Genomic DNA, 17,370 nt, shown 5'->3' on the forward strand with positions numbered 1-17,370 from the left:
GGCTGTGTCTCGCAAGTCAAGGTTTTCTAGGTCGAGAGTCTCGTGGTCTTGCGCCATTGTGCTTATGATGTTGCTGGAAGGCGTGCGTTGAGTTTTCCACGTCAGTTGCAGGCGAGATGAGTGGAGAGAGCTACAGGGGAAGTAGGCTCGGGGGCCTTTGATCACGGTACGACCAGGCACGGCATTAGCACACTGAAGATCATTCGCTGTATTATCCGCTCTGGGAAGGTGACTGAGCTGGCAGTGTGCATGTTTTGGTGCATTCGGGCAATTATAGCCTTTCCTCGGGCAGCAGTTGACCGGGAATGACGGGGACCGACATGACACCATGAGCTATCCTCGGCATCATCATTCAGACTTGCTGTTTGATGCGACTATCTTCTGTCTCGGAAAGACCTCTGATTATTGCTACACAATTTATTTCTAAAGCTTAGCTCGAGACTCTGAGATTGCAGCCCAATCTGATCTCGTGAACAGCGTGTACCTGGGTGACCCTGGACGCAGCCACAAGATCTGGTCACGCTCTCCTTGAGGAACCCGGGACCCCAGAGCATCAGGATCGACGCCTTCAAGCTTGAGCGGCTCCTTCTTCTGCTTGTAATTGTCCGTAACCATGGCTCCCACTGCTTCCCGGAGTCTGAGAAAGATGGGAACAGCGTAAGGAGGCAACTCGGACCGCAGTCGTGCCGTCAGCCTCGTCCAGTCAATCGATTCGCGGTCGGCAGAGTCTTTAAGTATGATGGCAGCACAGCCAGCTTTGCCATCGTGTCCTGGGATTCTCACGCCGTAGACATTCGACTCGGCAATGTCGGGGTCCGAGTTCAGGACTTGCGACACCTCTGTTGTCGACACATTCTCCCCTTTCCAGCGATACGTGTCTCCTGAAAAGAACAGTCAGCTCCAACATCAAAGACGGGGAGTCATTTGACACATACCAAGTCGGTCGAGGAAATACCAGTGACCATTGTCATCGCGGCGCAGGGAGTCACCAGTCCTAAAGTACACGTCCCCTTCCTTTAAGATGTTGTGCACCAACTTCTTCGCGGTCGCGTCGTCAGCCTGCCGATAACCAGCCCACGCCGACTCGGATGGGAGCTGGACCAGGACCTCTCCACCTTGATCGTAGGGCAGTCTCTTGGCAAGGCCAGTCTTTGGACACCTACGGATATCTCCTGTTTCGGCCTCAGTTTCCACTGGAACGTAGGAATCGCGGCTTCTCCTCCTCAGGAGCCAACCCTGATGTCCCACAGCTCCAAGCCCAAAGCCACCTCCACGATAGTGATTGACGAGTGCCAATGGGCCTTCGGTGCTGGCGTAAAATTCACCAATGGCAGGCACACCAAATCGCTCCTAGGAGTAGAAAAGACGCGTTAATTTCCTGTGCTTTTCTCGATCAGATCTAAAAATGTTACCTGGAATCTTTCCCACAAGTCGGGACTAAGTCCGTTCCCCCACACCAACCGTACGTTGTGCTTTCGATCTTTAGGCGACACAGGGGCCGACAGGAGATAGCGTATCAGCTCGCCAAATAGTTTATGTCAGACAATCTGAGACGCTTTTTGTGGGGATGACATACCATAGACAAATATCGTTGCTTTGCTGTCGATAATATCGTCCCAGAAACCTTTCAGCGAGAACTTTGGGGCGATAGCAATGGAGATGCCACTCATCAAATCATTCATTGCAGCAAGACCTCCAGTTCCATGGTAGAGTGGTATACAGTAATAACTCCGATCACCACCGGGACCTGGGGTCTGTCCAAACGTCTTTGGGAATAGCGAGGCCGAGGGATAATTACGGGCAGCAGTCAATGGAAAGGCTTTGGGTAAGCCAGTCGTTCCACTTGTGCGAATTAGCCGAATGACCAGGAAGCATATGAGAGAAATCTTTTGGCTTACCTTGTGTACATGATGGCGAGTGGGTGAATCTTTGAATCCTCGAAGCAGCTTACTTGCGGTGTCTGCGTCGACGTTTCGGCAATGCTGTTCGCCACACTTCCTGCAAGCTCCAAACTCACGACGCCCATGTCTTTCAAGTGTTGCTCGGCATCGTGAATTCTGCCCGCGCAGCCTGCATCGGAGCTGTGCATTAGAATACGACAGTCAGACAAGCGTACACAATGAATCAAGGCGTCCGAGGCCAAGTTGTAGTTGACCAACGCCGGAGCGGCCCCTATGGACAATAGGCCCATCCAGACGAGGAGTAACTCTGGCGAATTGATCATGTAGATTGCGACGTGCTCCGAGGGCTTGACTTGCAGTCCCTTGAAGTAATTGCCGTACTGGCAAACCCGCTCGTAGGCCTGCCTCCATGTGTAGTCGACCTCGCGAGACCAAATGCAAGGCGCGTCTTGCAGTCTCTGCGCGGCATCAGCGAAAAGGAAGAAGCCAGAGGCCTTATTTTGACGTACTAAGTTCCCAATTAGCTGAATTGCGATCGGGTTTGCAATCAGAATTGCTTACCTGCATCAGCCAGATTGTGTTCCGCCTTTCGTACTCGGAACAGCTGGTTGAGGTCCTTTGAGAGATGCAACTTGGCATCTGCGTATGCTGCTCCTGCAGTGATACCAGCGACTGCCAGGAGAGTCTGGCTCACTGGAAGTTTGTGAGTCCATGTTGTCGCACCCGGGGCATTGCCGATTGGAAGCAAATGCTGCACGTACCTAAGGGGCCATCCATTACAGATTTTGGCGAGCTGTCAGCCTTTTCCCGAAGATTGTGATTCAAGGCGATTTGGCTTGTGAGACGCAGATCCAAGACCGCAAGTCAAAGGAACATCAGACCTTGGGACTAGACGAGGGTGCCAAGTCACATGTTACGTATTCCAGCACACCATGATGGGTTACATCACTAGCCATGTCGATCAAGCCGTGATCCCGTCCGGCATATGCCGCCGGCCAATATATTTATGCCGGTGAATCCTCCGCTAACATGCATGGACCAGACGGCACACGTACGTCCCTCTAGCTGCATGTACGCACGGTGGGATATTAGCCATGGTGGCGGGGTCCATGTCACCTGCCTTGTCCGGGTATCTGCGCGATGCCTACCTGCAAATATCCTGGCAACGCCGTATTCTCGTAATAAAATTTCAATGGTGGGATGCCACGTAATCTTATTAATAAAACTATCCCATCTGATTTGAGCTAACTCAAACTGATTGGTATCACTAATGTATCGCCTACTGACGTGGGGCATTGGGGCCACGTTTTTACAAGACATTGATTCAGGGGCTTAGACTCGCTATAGTGACTCTGCCTTCCGGTAGGACACCGTCAACTGACCGGCACTCCGTATTATAGTTCGTGGTAAATTTGCCCAGTAAAGCCGGATGTGTCACGGCAGTTCTGTCGCAGGAGAAACTGGGAGGCCGGCTACAAGCGAAGACTTTCCGCTCGGCTTCATGGCAGTCTTGGCAGGGAGATTCTCATCAGAAAGTGTGATTAGTCTGGCCTTTTCTACGTACATACATGCATGCGAGAGTCGATTTACAGGCCGCCGGTGGAACTTTCCGATGCGCCCGTCGCGTCAGTCCCCATCGACGTCTTTGCTGAGGGAAGCGTCCGTCGGACCACCGTCTGGTGATTCGGACAATCTAACTTCTACATGTAGCCTAGAGATTCTAGACTACTGTACTCCGTAGGGCTTCACCCCCTGCATCTACCCCTGCCCACGGATCACGGATCGTCGGAACTTTCGCGACGTGCCGTCGTCGGGGTGAACCGTTCGAGTTCCAACGTGTAATATCATCCAATGATCGAAACTAGTGGGCAAGGAGTTTGTCCTGGTTCATCCACTACGACACTTCTTGCATAAGCCTTGGGCGATTATTTGATGTCCACGTATTTGCTAAAGACAGTCAGTGTTGGTTCTAGCCTATTAGAACCCTAGCCTATACCCTAGAGAGTTGTGGTATACCGTATGACAAGCATCGGCATTGCAGACTGGATCGGATACACTCTGATTTCGGCACGCGCCTGGTGGATTGATTGTTCCTGCTAAAACGTATCACCTAGTGCGTGTGTACCCCTCAATGTTGTTATTCGACGGACAGAACGGAGTCTTGCTGCCAACGTCCCGTATCGGCCCTGGATTATCGGCTAGGTCTGTCCATTCTTCTTAATCAGCCCAACCAGCCCCCCTTGCAAGTACTTGCCATAGGAGATGCTCTCGTTACAAGTGTCCTGTTCTTTGGAGGCCCCGTCCTTGGCAGCAGCGTCCCAAGGACGGACAGTGTCATCCCACCCCAGGTTCACGAAGAAAGGCAAGGACTGTCGCTCTGCATTTTGCCACTTGACGCGATGAACGGGGGCAGGGTAAAATTCATTGGTGATATGGGCCATGTAGCCACCGCAGTTCACGAGGAACCCAGTGTCGTCAGGCTCAATGTCGAGCCAGCCCTGAGCGGTCTTGACCTGCAGGTTCTGCACATCCGACTGGTACAGAACGGTGATGAGCGACACATCCTTGTGCCACTCAAAGCTAAGCTTCGTGCCGTCGTCCGCCGTTTTGATTGCCGGTGCGGGGTAGTTCTCCAAGTAGGGGTAACGGATGAGAACGACAGACGACAGAGTGGTGTCTCGCTGGAAGTGCTGGGTGAAGAAGTTCTCTTCCTTGCCCAATGCCAGCGCATACCCTCGCAGGAGCGCCTCGGAAACGCCGAAAACGTCCCAGTAGTATTTTTCGGCAAAGGACCGAAATCCAGGGTGCCTCTCCTCGGCTGGCCAGACATTGACCTCGTGCATTGGCGTCTTTTCCTTGATGCGCGGGTGATCTGGCCCAAATGAAGGGTTGAGGTAGCAAAGCGACTCCACAGCCTTCTTGCCCGGGATAGGGAGCGAGTATCCTGCGCGGACCTGGGACTCGTTCTTCTCGTTATAAGCCCGTATTGCCAGTTGCCACTTTTCCTCATCGCTAATGGTCTGATGAAACCTGGCAGTCTCGCGAGAGAGCCACGGGAGATCAACACCGTGGTTGACAGCGTAGAAGAAGCCGGTGTCACGCGTGGCTGCGTCGATAGCTCGCGCTACCTGGGCCTTCTTTTCGCCATCGTCACCAAACAGAGGCGAGATGTCAATTCGAGGCACGTTGGCAGCGGGCAAAGAACCCATCTTGGAACTGAGTTAAAGGGAAAGTCGAATCTGAAAAAGCTGCTGGAAGTTTGATGTCTGGCGCCCTTGCTACAAGCATGTGTAAGTTCACGGGATGGGGAGGACTTGTGGCTCCTTTATCCACCGACACAAAGGGCAATACGGTCCCTGCGTAGTTTTTTTCAGCTCCGATTGCACCGTTTCACTATCCCGCGGCTTCGCAGACGCAAAGATCAAAAATGACGTTGCATTGGTCAATGCAGTGCACGCAAACGCCCCCTCTCGAGGTGCTTGCATCCATCGTGCACATGTGTCTCCTCTTGCCCCTAATCAGAAGCCGCGAAGGGACCAAAGGCCGCTAATGCATGAATTAATTTCTAAATTGGACTGGAGCTTATGTGAGAAACACGCATGACGTTTAGTGGCCCTGCACGGTACGTCTTGATTGGAAAAGATGGGTAGATCAAGAGTCTAGGCACAGTCTATCTGCCGAGACCTTCCCTCGGGCATGGGTATAAATTGTGGCCTGCGGCGCCTAGAGAAAGACATCAACTAGGCTACAGAGACGACACCTGCCAAAATCAGTATTGTTTGCGGCGTCAGTGACTAACCCTAGCTGCAACGGACTCTGAGTACATGCGTCTGCCTTGCCATTGCAGACAGCTGAATTGACTTGGGCTCCGCGTGATGCATCAAGCTGCCTATGGTCCTCTCGAATAGGATCGCGGCATTTTCCACGGGTGGCTACAAACACCAGAATAATAGAGCATGGCTCGCACCTAGCCACGGCCGAATGCGAGGGTTCAGTCGATCCAGTGGATACGTGGTTCGAAAGAGCCTTGACCCATATATAGATGAACGTGGTACCGTCAAGCCTCCGACTATAACGCACAGAACACCAGCGGATCAATATACACTATCGTCAGCATCCTTGCTTGGAATTATGGCAGTTCCAACAGAAACAGATGGCGACGTGTCCCTGACCAAGTGAGGAACACGAATTTAGAATGCAAGTCTGTTCAGTAACTAATTGTCTTTAGGACACATGTCCTTGAAAGTTCCACTGCCATCAAAGTACTTGCAAACAACTTCAATGGGGTCTGCGAGAAATCGCAGTATCCTCATACTGCTTCCCAGCCACTGAACATGACACCTGAATGTTGGGTCATGGCTGGAACGCCAGAGATCTGGGCTGAAGCAGCTCAGGAGATCTCTGAAAGATGCGATCTGAGTGGCCTTAGTCGGGAGCCCACACGCTACCAAATGGCTTCAAAGGGAGAGAATACCAACCATGGCGACTACGAACAGAGGAAGACTGTATTCTCAAAGGCTTCACTTGCCAGTCTGAAGCATGTCTGCTCAGTGAGGGCGTTGACGCCAGAGGCTCTGATCCTCTTTGGTGTTCATCAAACCTTGAAGGGCCTTGGAGGTGGATCTACCACTGTCTCTGCTTCTTTGTTTCCTCAATGCAACGAGAGCTCGTGGCAATCTGCATGGACTGCCCTCACCTCCATGGTGGATCATACTACCCGGGACATCCAGACAGTGGATTCAGCGTTGGCAGCAAACGCAAATCCTTTCCCACGGTTCTCATGCGACGGTCCTGACATGGAGCTTGTGGCAGCGGAGCGTCTTGTAAAGTCGGGCCTCCTTGATATCGTTGTTGTTTTTGAATATGGCAGGGAGAACGCAATACTCCCCCATTTTCCACTCATTTTCGGAGTCAACATCACGAACCAACTCTGGGAGCTTACATTAGGATATGATCGTTCACTTTTTGACCCAGTGGTCATTGAAAGTATTCTGAGCACGCTTCACACGGTCTTGATTGCCACGACTATGCCATCGCAACTTGTCAAGAATATTGAACTCCTGTCTGGTGAACAGGAGGCTCGTTTGACCGAATGGAACAAGACCGATGACAGATACCCATCTCAAAAACGACTCAATCATCTTTTTGAAGACATTGCAAACAGCAAGGGGACAGTGTTGCGCTGATCTACGGCGAGAAGCGAATCACGTACGACGCTCTTAATGCGCGCGCCAACAGTCTCGCCCAGCAGCTATCTTCTCTCAGTGTCCTGCCCGAGCAACTCGTTGTCTTGTTCCTCGACAAAAGCGACATGATGATCGCAACCATACTGGGAGCGTGGAAATCTGGCGCAGCCCACGTACCTGTTGACCCTGGCTACCCAGATGAGCGTGTCCGCTTCGTGCTCAATGACACACAGGCTCGGGTTATCATTGCAAGCCAGCGGTATACCAAGCGGCTAAGGGGAAATATTGTCGAGGATAAGGAGACTCGCATCTACGTCGTCGAGGATTTGCTGGCAGCCGCCGACAACAATGAGCAAGCAACCAGGACGTCTACAGGGTGCATAGATTTTCTATCTCCCACTCCCCTCACGAGCAAGCAGTTGGCGTATGTCACTTACACCTCTGGCACCACCGGGCTGCCGAAAGGTATATACAAAGAGCACACCAGTGTTGTCAACAGCATCACAGATCTGGCGGGTCGATATGGCGTTGCCGGAGCCCAGGACGAAGTCATCTTGCTCTTCTCCGCCTACGTTTTTGAGCCATTTGTGCGGCAAATGTTGATGGCACTGACTACTGGTAACAAGCTTGCCATCATCAGCGACGAGGAAAAATTCGATCCGGACATTCTGCTTCCATTCTTCAAAGACAACAGTGTCACTTACCTCAATGGGACGGCGTCGGTGCTGCTGGAGTATGACTTCTCGTCGTGTGCGTCACTGAAGCGCATCGTCTTAGTCGGCGAAACGCTCACCAATGCGCGTTATCAGGCGCTCAGACAGCGATTCCGAGGCCGTATATTCAGTGAATATGGCTTCACCGAGTCGGCCTTTGTCACCGCGTTGAAATCATTCGATGTTGATTCTCAACGAACAGACATGAGCCTGGGGCGACCTGTGCGTAACGTCAAGTGCTACATTCTCGACCAAAACCTGAAGAGGGTGCCAATTGGAGTACCAGGAGAACTATACGTGGGCGGCCTCGGCATTTCCCGTGGCTACATGAATCGTCCAGAGCTCACACGACAAAAGTTCCTGCTCAATCCCTTTCAGACGGCTCAAGAAAAGGCCATGGGCGTCAATGGCCTGATGTACAAGACCGGGGACTTGGCACGCTGGCTCTCCGATGGTGAGGTTGAGTATCTGGGTCGCGCCGACTTTCAGATCAAACTTCGCGGGATTCGAATCGAGCCTGGGGAGATCGAATCCAATATTGCGACGTACCCCGGTGTCCGGGCCAGTGTCGTCGTGTCGAAGAAGCTGCTTAGCCAAGGACAAGAAACCAGCCAGGATCACTTGGTCGGATACTATGTCTGCGACCAAGATCCAGTGTCAGAAGGTGATCTGATTGCCTTTTTGGAAACCAAACTTCCACGGTACATGATACCTACACGACTGATCATGCTACCAACCATTCCCGTCACTGTCAACGGCAAGGCTGACCTGCGTGCGTTGCCTGCGGTCGAAGTCGAGGCAGGCTCAAACGGCTCGCCAGAAGAGCACCTCGACGAGCTCGAGGCACGTTTGGCGGAGATATGGAGTGAAACACTACGAGTGGATCTGTCTTCCATTCGTTCAGACTCTAGCTTTTTCCGTCTTGGGGGGCATAGCATCACATGCATTCAACTAATCGCGCGGGTGAGGCGACAACTGAAACGGCCGATCAATCTCGAAGAGGTCTTTCGGACAAAGACGCTTGAAAACATGGCAAAGCTCTTGCGTAATCAGAGGCGAGGTTCGCAATCTGTATCCAACGGAGCCAAGAGCCAGCCGCACACGAACGGCGTCAACGGGGCTGCAGACACGGGTACCTCGAGAGGGACCGCTCGCAGTCATCAGTACGCCGCCAACAGCTTACAACAAGGGTTTGTGTACCAATCCCTCAAGCTGGGGAAGACAGATGCATACATAATGCACTCAATTATCCACTATGAGATCACCCTGGATGTTGACCGATACCGGGACGCCTGGCGAGCAGTGCAGAGACGGAACCCAGCGTTGAGAGTCCACTTTGTCTGGGAAGACGATGTTCTGCAACTTATCGAGCCCAGTCTCAGCTTGGATTGGCGTATTATCGACTTGACTGGTCAAGGAGGCAATGAAAACAATCAAGTCCTTCTCCATCGCCTGCAACAATCGGACCTCGACGAGCCTTACCAGCTAGACAAAGGACCTCTATTCCGTGTCTACCTAGTCTTCTTGCCGGATGGGAAGCAGACGTCCATTTTCAGTTGTCACCATGCAATAATGGACGGTTGGAGCTTGCCGCTCCTTTTCGACCAGGTGCACGAGGCATACCTCAGCAAGAACGCCGAGCAAGGGTGCATTCCCAAGGAGAATACGGCTTACATCCGATGCCAGAAGTACCTCGAAGAGCACAGAGATGATCATCTGGAGTTCTGGCAAACTCAGATTGGCAGGATCGAAGAGCGCTGCGACATGAATTCCCTCCTGAATGAAGCCAGCCGTTACAAAGTGCCACTGGCAGACTACGATGAAATCGTGGAACAGAGGCAGCAGTCCGTTGAGCTTCCTTGGGGAGACTCGAAGACCAGCAGCACCAAGCAAGAGCTTGACAATCATGGGATCACTCTCCATACCCTCCTCCAACTTGTCTGGCATTTGGTTCTGCATTCATACGGTGGAGGTACCCACACCATTACAGGAACGACATCGTCTGGGCGGCATTTACCAGTGGAGGGTATCGAAGATGCCATTGGACTCTTCATCAACACACTACCCTTGATCGTCGACCATGGCTACATTGGCAGTCAGAACATGACTGTTCTTGAAGCCCTAGGCTACGTCCAAGAAAGAGCCAACGATATGAATCTCCGCAGCAACGCTGAGCTTGGACGGTTGCTAAAGGCTGATTTGAAGCATGGTTTGTTCGACTCACTGTTTGTGCTGGAGAACTACCCCAATTTGGACACGGACAGAGAAATCCACCGCCAAACATTGCGGTATATAATTGAAGGCGGTTTGGAGAAGCTCAGCTACCCACTTGCAGCGATTGCCAGGGAGAATGGACATGGCAGCTGCCCCTTTACGGTGTGTTATGCTGGCGAGCTCTTCTCCGACGAGAGCATCCATACACTCTTGCAGACGGTCCGGGACGTATTCGACTGTGTGTCAAAGAACCTCGACATGCACGTGTCTAGCTTTGAGTTCCTATCAGCCAAGGAACGAGCCAAACTCGACCAATGGAACGCCACCGAGTGCGAGTATCCAAACACAACGCTGCATGCTCTAGTCGAACTTGAAGCCCAACGAAAGCCAGACAAGGTAGCCGTTGTGTACGAAGACCAGCGGTTGACATACCGAGAGCTGAATAGCCGCGCAAACTCACTGGCATATGAGCTTCTGCAAAGGGTGCCTGTCCAACCAAACAAAATCATTGCCCTGGTCATGCACAAGAGCGAGCACAAGAGCGAGCACATGATCACCAACATCTTGGCAATCTGGAAGACAGGCGGTGCCTACGTGCCGATTGACCCTGCATACCCGGACGATCGCATCCAGTACATCCTGGAAGACACAGGTGCTCTGGCTGTCATCACTGACGCCCAATATGTCGAGCGTCTGTGTCGAGTGGCGCGAGATGACGTTCTGGTACTGGAGTCTGATATTGCTTCCCGCCTCGAACCAGCCGCCCTTCATCCAACCACAGCATGCAGCCCTGCAGATCTGGCATACATCATGTACACTTCCGGAACCACTGGGAGACCAAAAGGTGTCATGGTGGAGCATCACGGTGTTGTGAATTTGTGTGCCTCGCTCAGTCAGACATTTGGTTTGCAGGATACTGACGACGAAGTCATCCTGTCGTTCTCCAATTACGTCTTTGATCATTTCGTTGAGCAGATGACAGATGCATTGCTGAATGGCCAGACCCTTGTGGTGCTCAACGACGACATGAGAGGCGACAAGGAGAGGTTATACAGGTACATGGAAACCAATCGCGTCACTTACCTCTCTGGCACGCCATCGGTAATCTCCATGTACGAGTTCGACAGATTCGCATCACACTTGAGACGCATCGACTGCGTCGGCGAGGCATTCAGTGAGCCAGTCTTTGACAAAATTCGCAGCACGTTCTCGGGACTCATCATCAACGGCTACGGGCCGACTGAGGTGTCTATCACGACAAACAAGCGGCTGTATCCGTTTCCAGAGCGACGCACAGATAAGAGTATTGGCCAGCAGATTGCAAACAGTACCAGCTACGTTGTCGATACTCAGATGAAACGTGTCCCAATCGGTGCCGTGGGTGAGCTCTACCTCGGCGGCGACGGAGTTGCTCGGGGCTATCACAACCGGCCTGATCTAACAGCAGAGAGGTTCCCAATGAACCCTTTTCAGAAGGACATTGAGAGAGCTCAAGGTCGCAATGGACGTCTGTATAAGACTGGAGATCTGGTCCGATGGATCGGCGACGGTGAGATTGAGTATCTGGGACGCAATGACTTCCAGGTCAAGATCCGAGGTCAGCGTATCGAGCTCGGGGAGATTGAGGCAGTACTCTCATCCTATCCCGAAGTCGACCAATCTGTAGTTCTGGCAAAGAACCGCGAAACAGATGGTCAAAATCAGCTTATCGGTTACTTTGTATCTGCTGGCTCATTGTCCACTCGAGCGATTCGTCGGTTCATGCTTGGGCGACTCCCGGACTACATGGTTCCCGCTAAGCTCGTGAGGATCGACAAGGTTCCGGTCACAGTAAGCGGAAAGCTTGATTCTAAAGCTCTCCCAGTACCGGAGGAGGCAGACCAGGACGGGATCATTGCGCCCCGTACCGAAATCGAGCAGATATTGGCCAATATCTGGTCAGAGCTTCTGGACATACCCCAAGCAAGCATCGGCATACACAGTGACTTTTTTGGTCTGGGCGGCGACAGTCTCAAGAGCACCAGGTTTTCCTTTGCTGCAACCGCGGCGCTGGGTGTCTCAGTCACTGTGCGCGACTTGTTCAGCCATCCGACCATTGAGACAATGTCAAACTGGGTTGTTCGAGGCTCGGATGGCCACAGCGATATTGCGAGCTTGCAAGGCCATGCTCTCAACCAGATTCCAATCTCACCGGCTCAGGAACGGCTCATTTTTCTTCACGAGTTCAATACAGATGGCCGTGCTGAAAACGGAGCGTACAACGTTCCCTTCCATCGCCGCCTACGAGACGATGTTGCCATTGACGCGTTCCAGGAGGCAATCCATGACGTGGTTGCGAGACACGAAGCACTGAGAACATTATTTAAGTGTTCCAACTCTCAATACCACCAGGAAATTATTGATCAAAATACAGCCAAGAGTCTTCTGAAGATGGAAACCTTGACCGATCTCTCACCGTCTGAGATGGAAGCCCAAATGGCTCAGTTCGACACACACAACTTCAGCATCAGCTGTGAGCTCCCCATCCGTCTGCAATTCTACCAGCCATTCAGCGCGGGCGGAAGCAAGCCGACTTTCCTGAGCATTCTGTTCCATCATCTCGCTTTCGATTCTTGGTCTTGGGACATATTCGAGAGAGATCTTCAAGTCCTATACTCTGCTCGGTGCGGGAGTCCAAGCCACAACAGCCTGTCAGTCCTACGCGTTCAGTACAAGGAGTATGCTGTAGAGCATCAGAAAATACTCACTTCTGAGAAACGCCGTTCCCTCGGCGGCTACTGGCTACAAAAGCTCGCCGACCTTGAGCCTTTGCGGCTTATTACGGATCGTCCTCGTCCCTCTCAATTCGACTTCTCCGGGGCTGATGTCCAGGTCAATGTTGAACGAGAAACAGTCATCAAGTTGAGAGAGCTCGCAAAGCGTGAGGGCACAACGCTGTATACGGTGGTATTGTCGGCCTTCATGTTGCTTGTCAACGTCTACACCAACCAACAGGACATCACCATCGGAATCCCAATGTCCCATCGCATGCACCCCGACTTCGGATCTTCCATCGGGTTTTTCGTCAATCTACTCCCTCTACGCGTGCAAGTAGCGCAAACGAACTTCTGTCAACTTGTCAGAGATGTGCGAAAAGAGCTTCTGGATTCGCATGTCCATCAAGATCTTCCTTTCCAAGAAATCACTAAGCTTCTTGAGCATCGGCACGACCCAAGTCGCCACCCCCTCGTCCAGCTGGTCTTCAATTGGGAGGCTGCCGCGGAAAGAGGTGGCTCCGAAGAGAGCTTGATGAGTGAATACCATCCCTCCAATCCTCTTCCCTCTGCGGCCAAATTTGACCTTAATGTGTCCGTCAAGGAAACCAAAGGTTTGCTGGATGTCAACTTCAACTACCCCACGGCTTTGTTCGACGCAGACACTATCAAGGGGTTCATTGGGACATTCTCTCACATTCTCAAGGAGGTTGCCTTCATGGATGCTGGAAGTCGACTGGATAGACTCACTGCTTTCGAGACGACGCTGCATGTGAACAGACACATGGGGGGCGAGATGCTCAAAGATCAACCCGAGTGCTCTTCACTTGTGGAGCTATTTCAACGTCAAGTCGAGCTTCGCCCAGACGACATAGCAGTTGTAAGCAGCGTTGGCAGCTTCACCTATCTCGAGGTGAATAAGAGAGCGAACCAGCTCGCGCAGTTGATCACTTCCTCCTATGTACTCGAGATGGACGATCGAATAGCTCTTCTCATGGGCAAGAACATCGACATGATCATCTCGATTCTGGCCGTTTGGAAGTCCGGTGCTGCATACGTCCCTCTGGATCCAAGCTATCCGCCACAACGTATCGATATCATCCTCCATGAGTCAAATCCACGGGCCCTTTTGACGACAAGAGGCAGCTGTTTTGAGCTTGAAATATCCTGCAAAGTCCCCGTTCTTGTTATTGATGAAGCGGAGGTCCAGGAGAGACTCAAGGTGCTTTCTGAGGAGAATTCTCCAGTATGTCGGCACAGGCCTTCGGACATGGCCTACATTATCTTTACCTCGGGAACTACTGGGAAGCCCAAGGGTGTCATTGTCGAGCACGGAAGTGTCATACAATTCCGCAATGCTCTTCTGGAACGATACTTTTCCGGCAAAACAGGGTCGCAAGTAGTTTTGTTCCTTTCCAACTACGTTTTTGACTTTTCCCTTGAGCAACTATCGCTGTCGATACTCAGCGGCAACAAGTTGGTCATTCCGCCACAGGAGGGCATAACACACGAAGCGTTCTATGAACTTGCCACGAAGCAACAGCTATCCTATTTGAGTGGAACTCCATCTGTTCTGCAGCAGATCTGTCTTTCGCGACTTCCAGATCTCCAAATGGTTACCTCTGCGGGCGAGGAGCTGCAGCGCAGCCAGTACGATGCCATGCGCGCTCAGTTCGCAGGTATGATCAACAATGCTTACGGCATCACGGAAACGACGGTGTACAACATTGTCACCACTTTCAATAACAAGGAACCGTTCACAAAGGCGTTGTGCAATCCACTCCCCGGAACTGAGCCTCTTGTGCTCAATGACCGTCTCCAGGAACTTCCGGCCGATGCTGTTGGTGAGCTCTACATTGGAGGGCCGTGTCTTGCACGCGGTTACCTCAATCAAGACACTCTCACAAATGATCGGTTCATTCATCACCCATTCAAGCGCCTCCCAGAAAGCAGTGGCATACGACACGAGAGGCTGTACAAAACGGGAGACTTGGTACGGAAACGTCGCTCGGGCTTCCTTGAATATCTGGGAAGACGGGACCAGCAGGTCAAGTTGCGCGGTTTAAGGATCGAGCTTTCCGAGATCAGGGAGAGTGTTTTGTCCCTCCCCCAAGTTAAGGATTCGCTTGTAATTGCGCTCTACGATGGAACAGACTCGAGTTCCCGCGTTGCGAAGGGTCTCGCTTGCTACTACACGGTCGAGAACGACAAGAACTTGTCATCTTTGGAGATGCACACAGCGCTTTTATCGAAGCTTCCATCATTCATGGTTCCAGGACAACTACATCAGATCCAGGGGTCACTTCCGGTGACAGTCAATGGCAAGGTAGACGTGTCTCGTCTGGCCCAGACATGGAAACCACAGAGCATTAAGTCACCCACCGCACCACGGAATGATCTGGAGAAAACTCTGTGTCAGCTATGGGCTTCCCTTTTGGACATCAGCCACTGCGGAATTGACGACGATCTTTTTGTACTGGGCGGTGACAGCATCTCATCGCTTCGGCTTGTGGGAGACGTCTACAGCACGCTCGGGCGCAAAGTCACCGTCAAGGACATTTTTCTGAACAGAACGGTTCGCGCATTGAGCGAAAACGTTCTCTCAGCCCAGTCTACAGCCGAGTTCAAGGGCTTCAACGAGCACCAGCCAACCCACAGCGCTACAGGCGACGCCCCTCTGACACCCATCCAGGGGTGGTTCCAGAAAAAGGATTTAGAGCATCCTGAGTTTTGGAATCACTGCTTCACTATAAGCACACCTCTTCTTTCTGTGAATCAATTGCAAAATGCGTTGAGGCTGCTTCAAGATCGACATGATGTTCTTCGCATGCGGCTAAAACAAGAGGATAGAAAACACGTGCAGAGCTTCTCGCTCGACTGTCAGCAACCCGAGATCTCCGTTCTTGATGCCTCCAGTTTTGACTGTACGGATGCTTTGAGCGAGGCACTGGCAAAAGTGAACTCACTGCTCGATATCTACAAGGGACCCAATCGTGCTCGCTGAGCGCGAAAGCTGCATCCTTTTTTTGTTTCATGAACCCCCACTCGGTGTGACCAAAGTTGATAGCAAATCGGGTTTGTGACTTTTGCTTAGCTTGACTCACGTGTGGGAGCTCCCGCACATAGATTGGCCCGGTGTCTCGCACCCAGAGGTGGTTTGTGGCCATAGGGATAACAGTGACATTGTCTGGGCTGCCAGAGTGCTCGTCGATTGCCCGCGCCACCGCAGCGTGCGCCTTGGTTATTTCCTCCGGGCGAGCGTATAGCCGGACAGGCTCAAAGCTAGATATGGCCGCAGCCAGGCGACCAATTTCTTGGCAGGCGGTTTCGTGGTACTTGACACCAATGCTTGACTTGGCCGGAAATCCCAGGATCGTCCCGATGTGACGACAAAAATTGCCAGGGTAAAGGTAACGGCTGGTCAAGCTATTCAAGGTCCGTTGTTGTTTGGCCAAGGTATTAATAACAGAGCATCGACGACCTAAGCGAGCCATGTGGCAGGACGACGAGTCCAAAGGTAGATACTAGGCTCGCTGGGTGTGAAGAGAGTAGAGGAGTTTGAGGCGTAATTGATGTATCTTGAGTATTGCATGTTTCTCGTGGCAGATGTATCTCAATACCGCAAAGTCTAAACGTGAATGTGAAAGCGGGACTCGGCTTTCCGCGGGTTGCCGAGTTGCGCCCGCGGAGCCCGGGTAGCGGATTATAGAGAATGGACATTTTGATAAAGTAAGTAGTGCCCCGTAATCTAGGTTCGATACACCGGTCACAGGTATAAAATGTCTTTAAGGGGCAATACTTAGATAGTAGCTTATACCGTGAGATATTATGTAAATAAGGAATCGCGTTTGTATATAGGGTATGTAATCCACCGCCGGCCACCTTTCACTTACACGTGTGTGAGATTTACATAAGAGACGTGGATCTTGAATAAAAACGATACATATTTAGGATATCCTAGTCCGGAGAAATATACTGTCTCGTGAGCTCGCTGTGTCTAGATAGCCTAAAAGACTTGGAACATAGTTGAGGCGGCTAGGCGGACCGAACAGCGGCGAGCATGCACGCCCCCTATCTCGGAAATAAATCCAACCGGGATACGCATTACACTCGAAGTCAACGCAGATGCGAGCATGCAATCTCGTTTATTGTCAAAGCGGAGTGAGGCACGGTTCAGGCAGGTCAAGTGTCGACTAGGCAGAACATGGGGTTCCGATTTAAGCATCACGGAACACCGCCTCCCGAGATCTGGGCAGGGGATTTGGGGAAATATGACCTCCATGGAGACATCTCCACCCAAATATCTCAGGCTGTTTAGATTTCGCAGTACTCGATATACCACTGGGGTTCATTTCAACAATTCAAAACTCCGCAACCTCGCCAATTCCTGCGGCTTGGCCATGCAAAAGCTAATAACAATGGCAGCATACCTTGGAAGCGCGCGCAGCGCATCCGCCTCGGCAGCAGCAAAGTCGACTGCACATCACTGAGAACGCGCGATTCGGGACCACGAGCTCATCTTGTCGAGCGGAAGATCGGGATAGGCAGTTAATATTGGCTGACTGCAGAGCCCAAATTCATGTGAACTCACAATACAGTCTTT

The 17,370-nt window shown here is 51.9% G+C and overlaps 3 protein-coding genes across 3 annotated transcripts; 1 reads left to right on the forward strand and 2 right to left on the reverse strand.

Moving 5' to 3' along the window:
* Positions 1-247: 247 nt before the first annotated feature.
* F5Z01DRAFT_668139 (isopenicillin n-CoA synthetase) lies at positions 248-2,848 on the reverse strand. Its single transcript, XM_046264328.1, has 7 exons — positions 2,663-2,848; positions 2,463-2,594; positions 1,899-2,409; positions 1,577-1,842; positions 1,413-1,528; positions 936-1,350; positions 248-881 (listed from the first exon to the last, which is right to left on the reverse strand). Exons 1-7 carry the CDS (start codon positions 2,676-2,678, stop codon positions 424-426), a joined length of 1,914 nt encoding a protein of 637 aa, XP_046113725.1. The 5' UTR covers positions 2,679-2,848; the 3' UTR covers positions 248-423.
* Positions 2,849-3,838: 990 nt separating this feature from the next.
* Positions 3,839-5,232, reverse strand: F5Z01DRAFT_668140 (isopenicillin N synthetase). The gene has a single exon (XM_046264329.1). The coding sequence runs from the start codon at positions 5,108-5,110 to the stop codon at positions 4,100-4,102; it is 1,011 nt and encodes a 336-aa protein (XP_046113726.1). The 5' UTR covers positions 5,111-5,232; the 3' UTR covers positions 3,839-4,099.
* Positions 5,233-6,256: 1,024 nt separating this feature from the next.
* On the forward strand, positions 6,257-15,771 carry F5Z01DRAFT_696184 (N-(5-amino-5-carboxypentanoyl)-L-cysteinyl-D-valine synthase; the record flags this gene model as incomplete). Its single annotated transcript, XM_046266278.1, has 19 exons — positions 6,257-6,329; positions 6,369-6,406; positions 6,440-6,451; positions 6,473-6,546; positions 6,568-6,604; positions 6,632-6,689; positions 6,714-6,811; positions 6,839-6,943; positions 6,977-7,075; positions 7,102-7,837; positions 7,865-9,895; positions 9,920-10,025; positions 10,065-10,105; positions 10,136-10,176; positions 10,210-10,278; positions 10,309-10,377; positions 10,402-10,410; positions 10,435-15,494; positions 15,522-15,771. The coding sequence occupies 19 exons, from the start codon at positions 6,257-6,259 to the stop codon at positions 15,769-15,771; spliced, it is 9,006 nt and encodes a 3,001-aa protein (XP_046113727.1).
* Positions 15,772-17,370: the final 1,599 nt, after the last annotated feature.

Source organism: Emericellopsis atlantica (genome assembly GCF_019669845.1).
Source record: "Emericellopsis atlantica unplaced genomic scaffold F5Z01scaffold_49, whole genome shotgun sequence".
In the NCBI taxonomy this organism is placed as follows: Eukaryota; Fungi; Ascomycota; class Sordariomycetes; order Hypocreales; family Bionectriaceae; genus Emericellopsis; species Emericellopsis atlantica.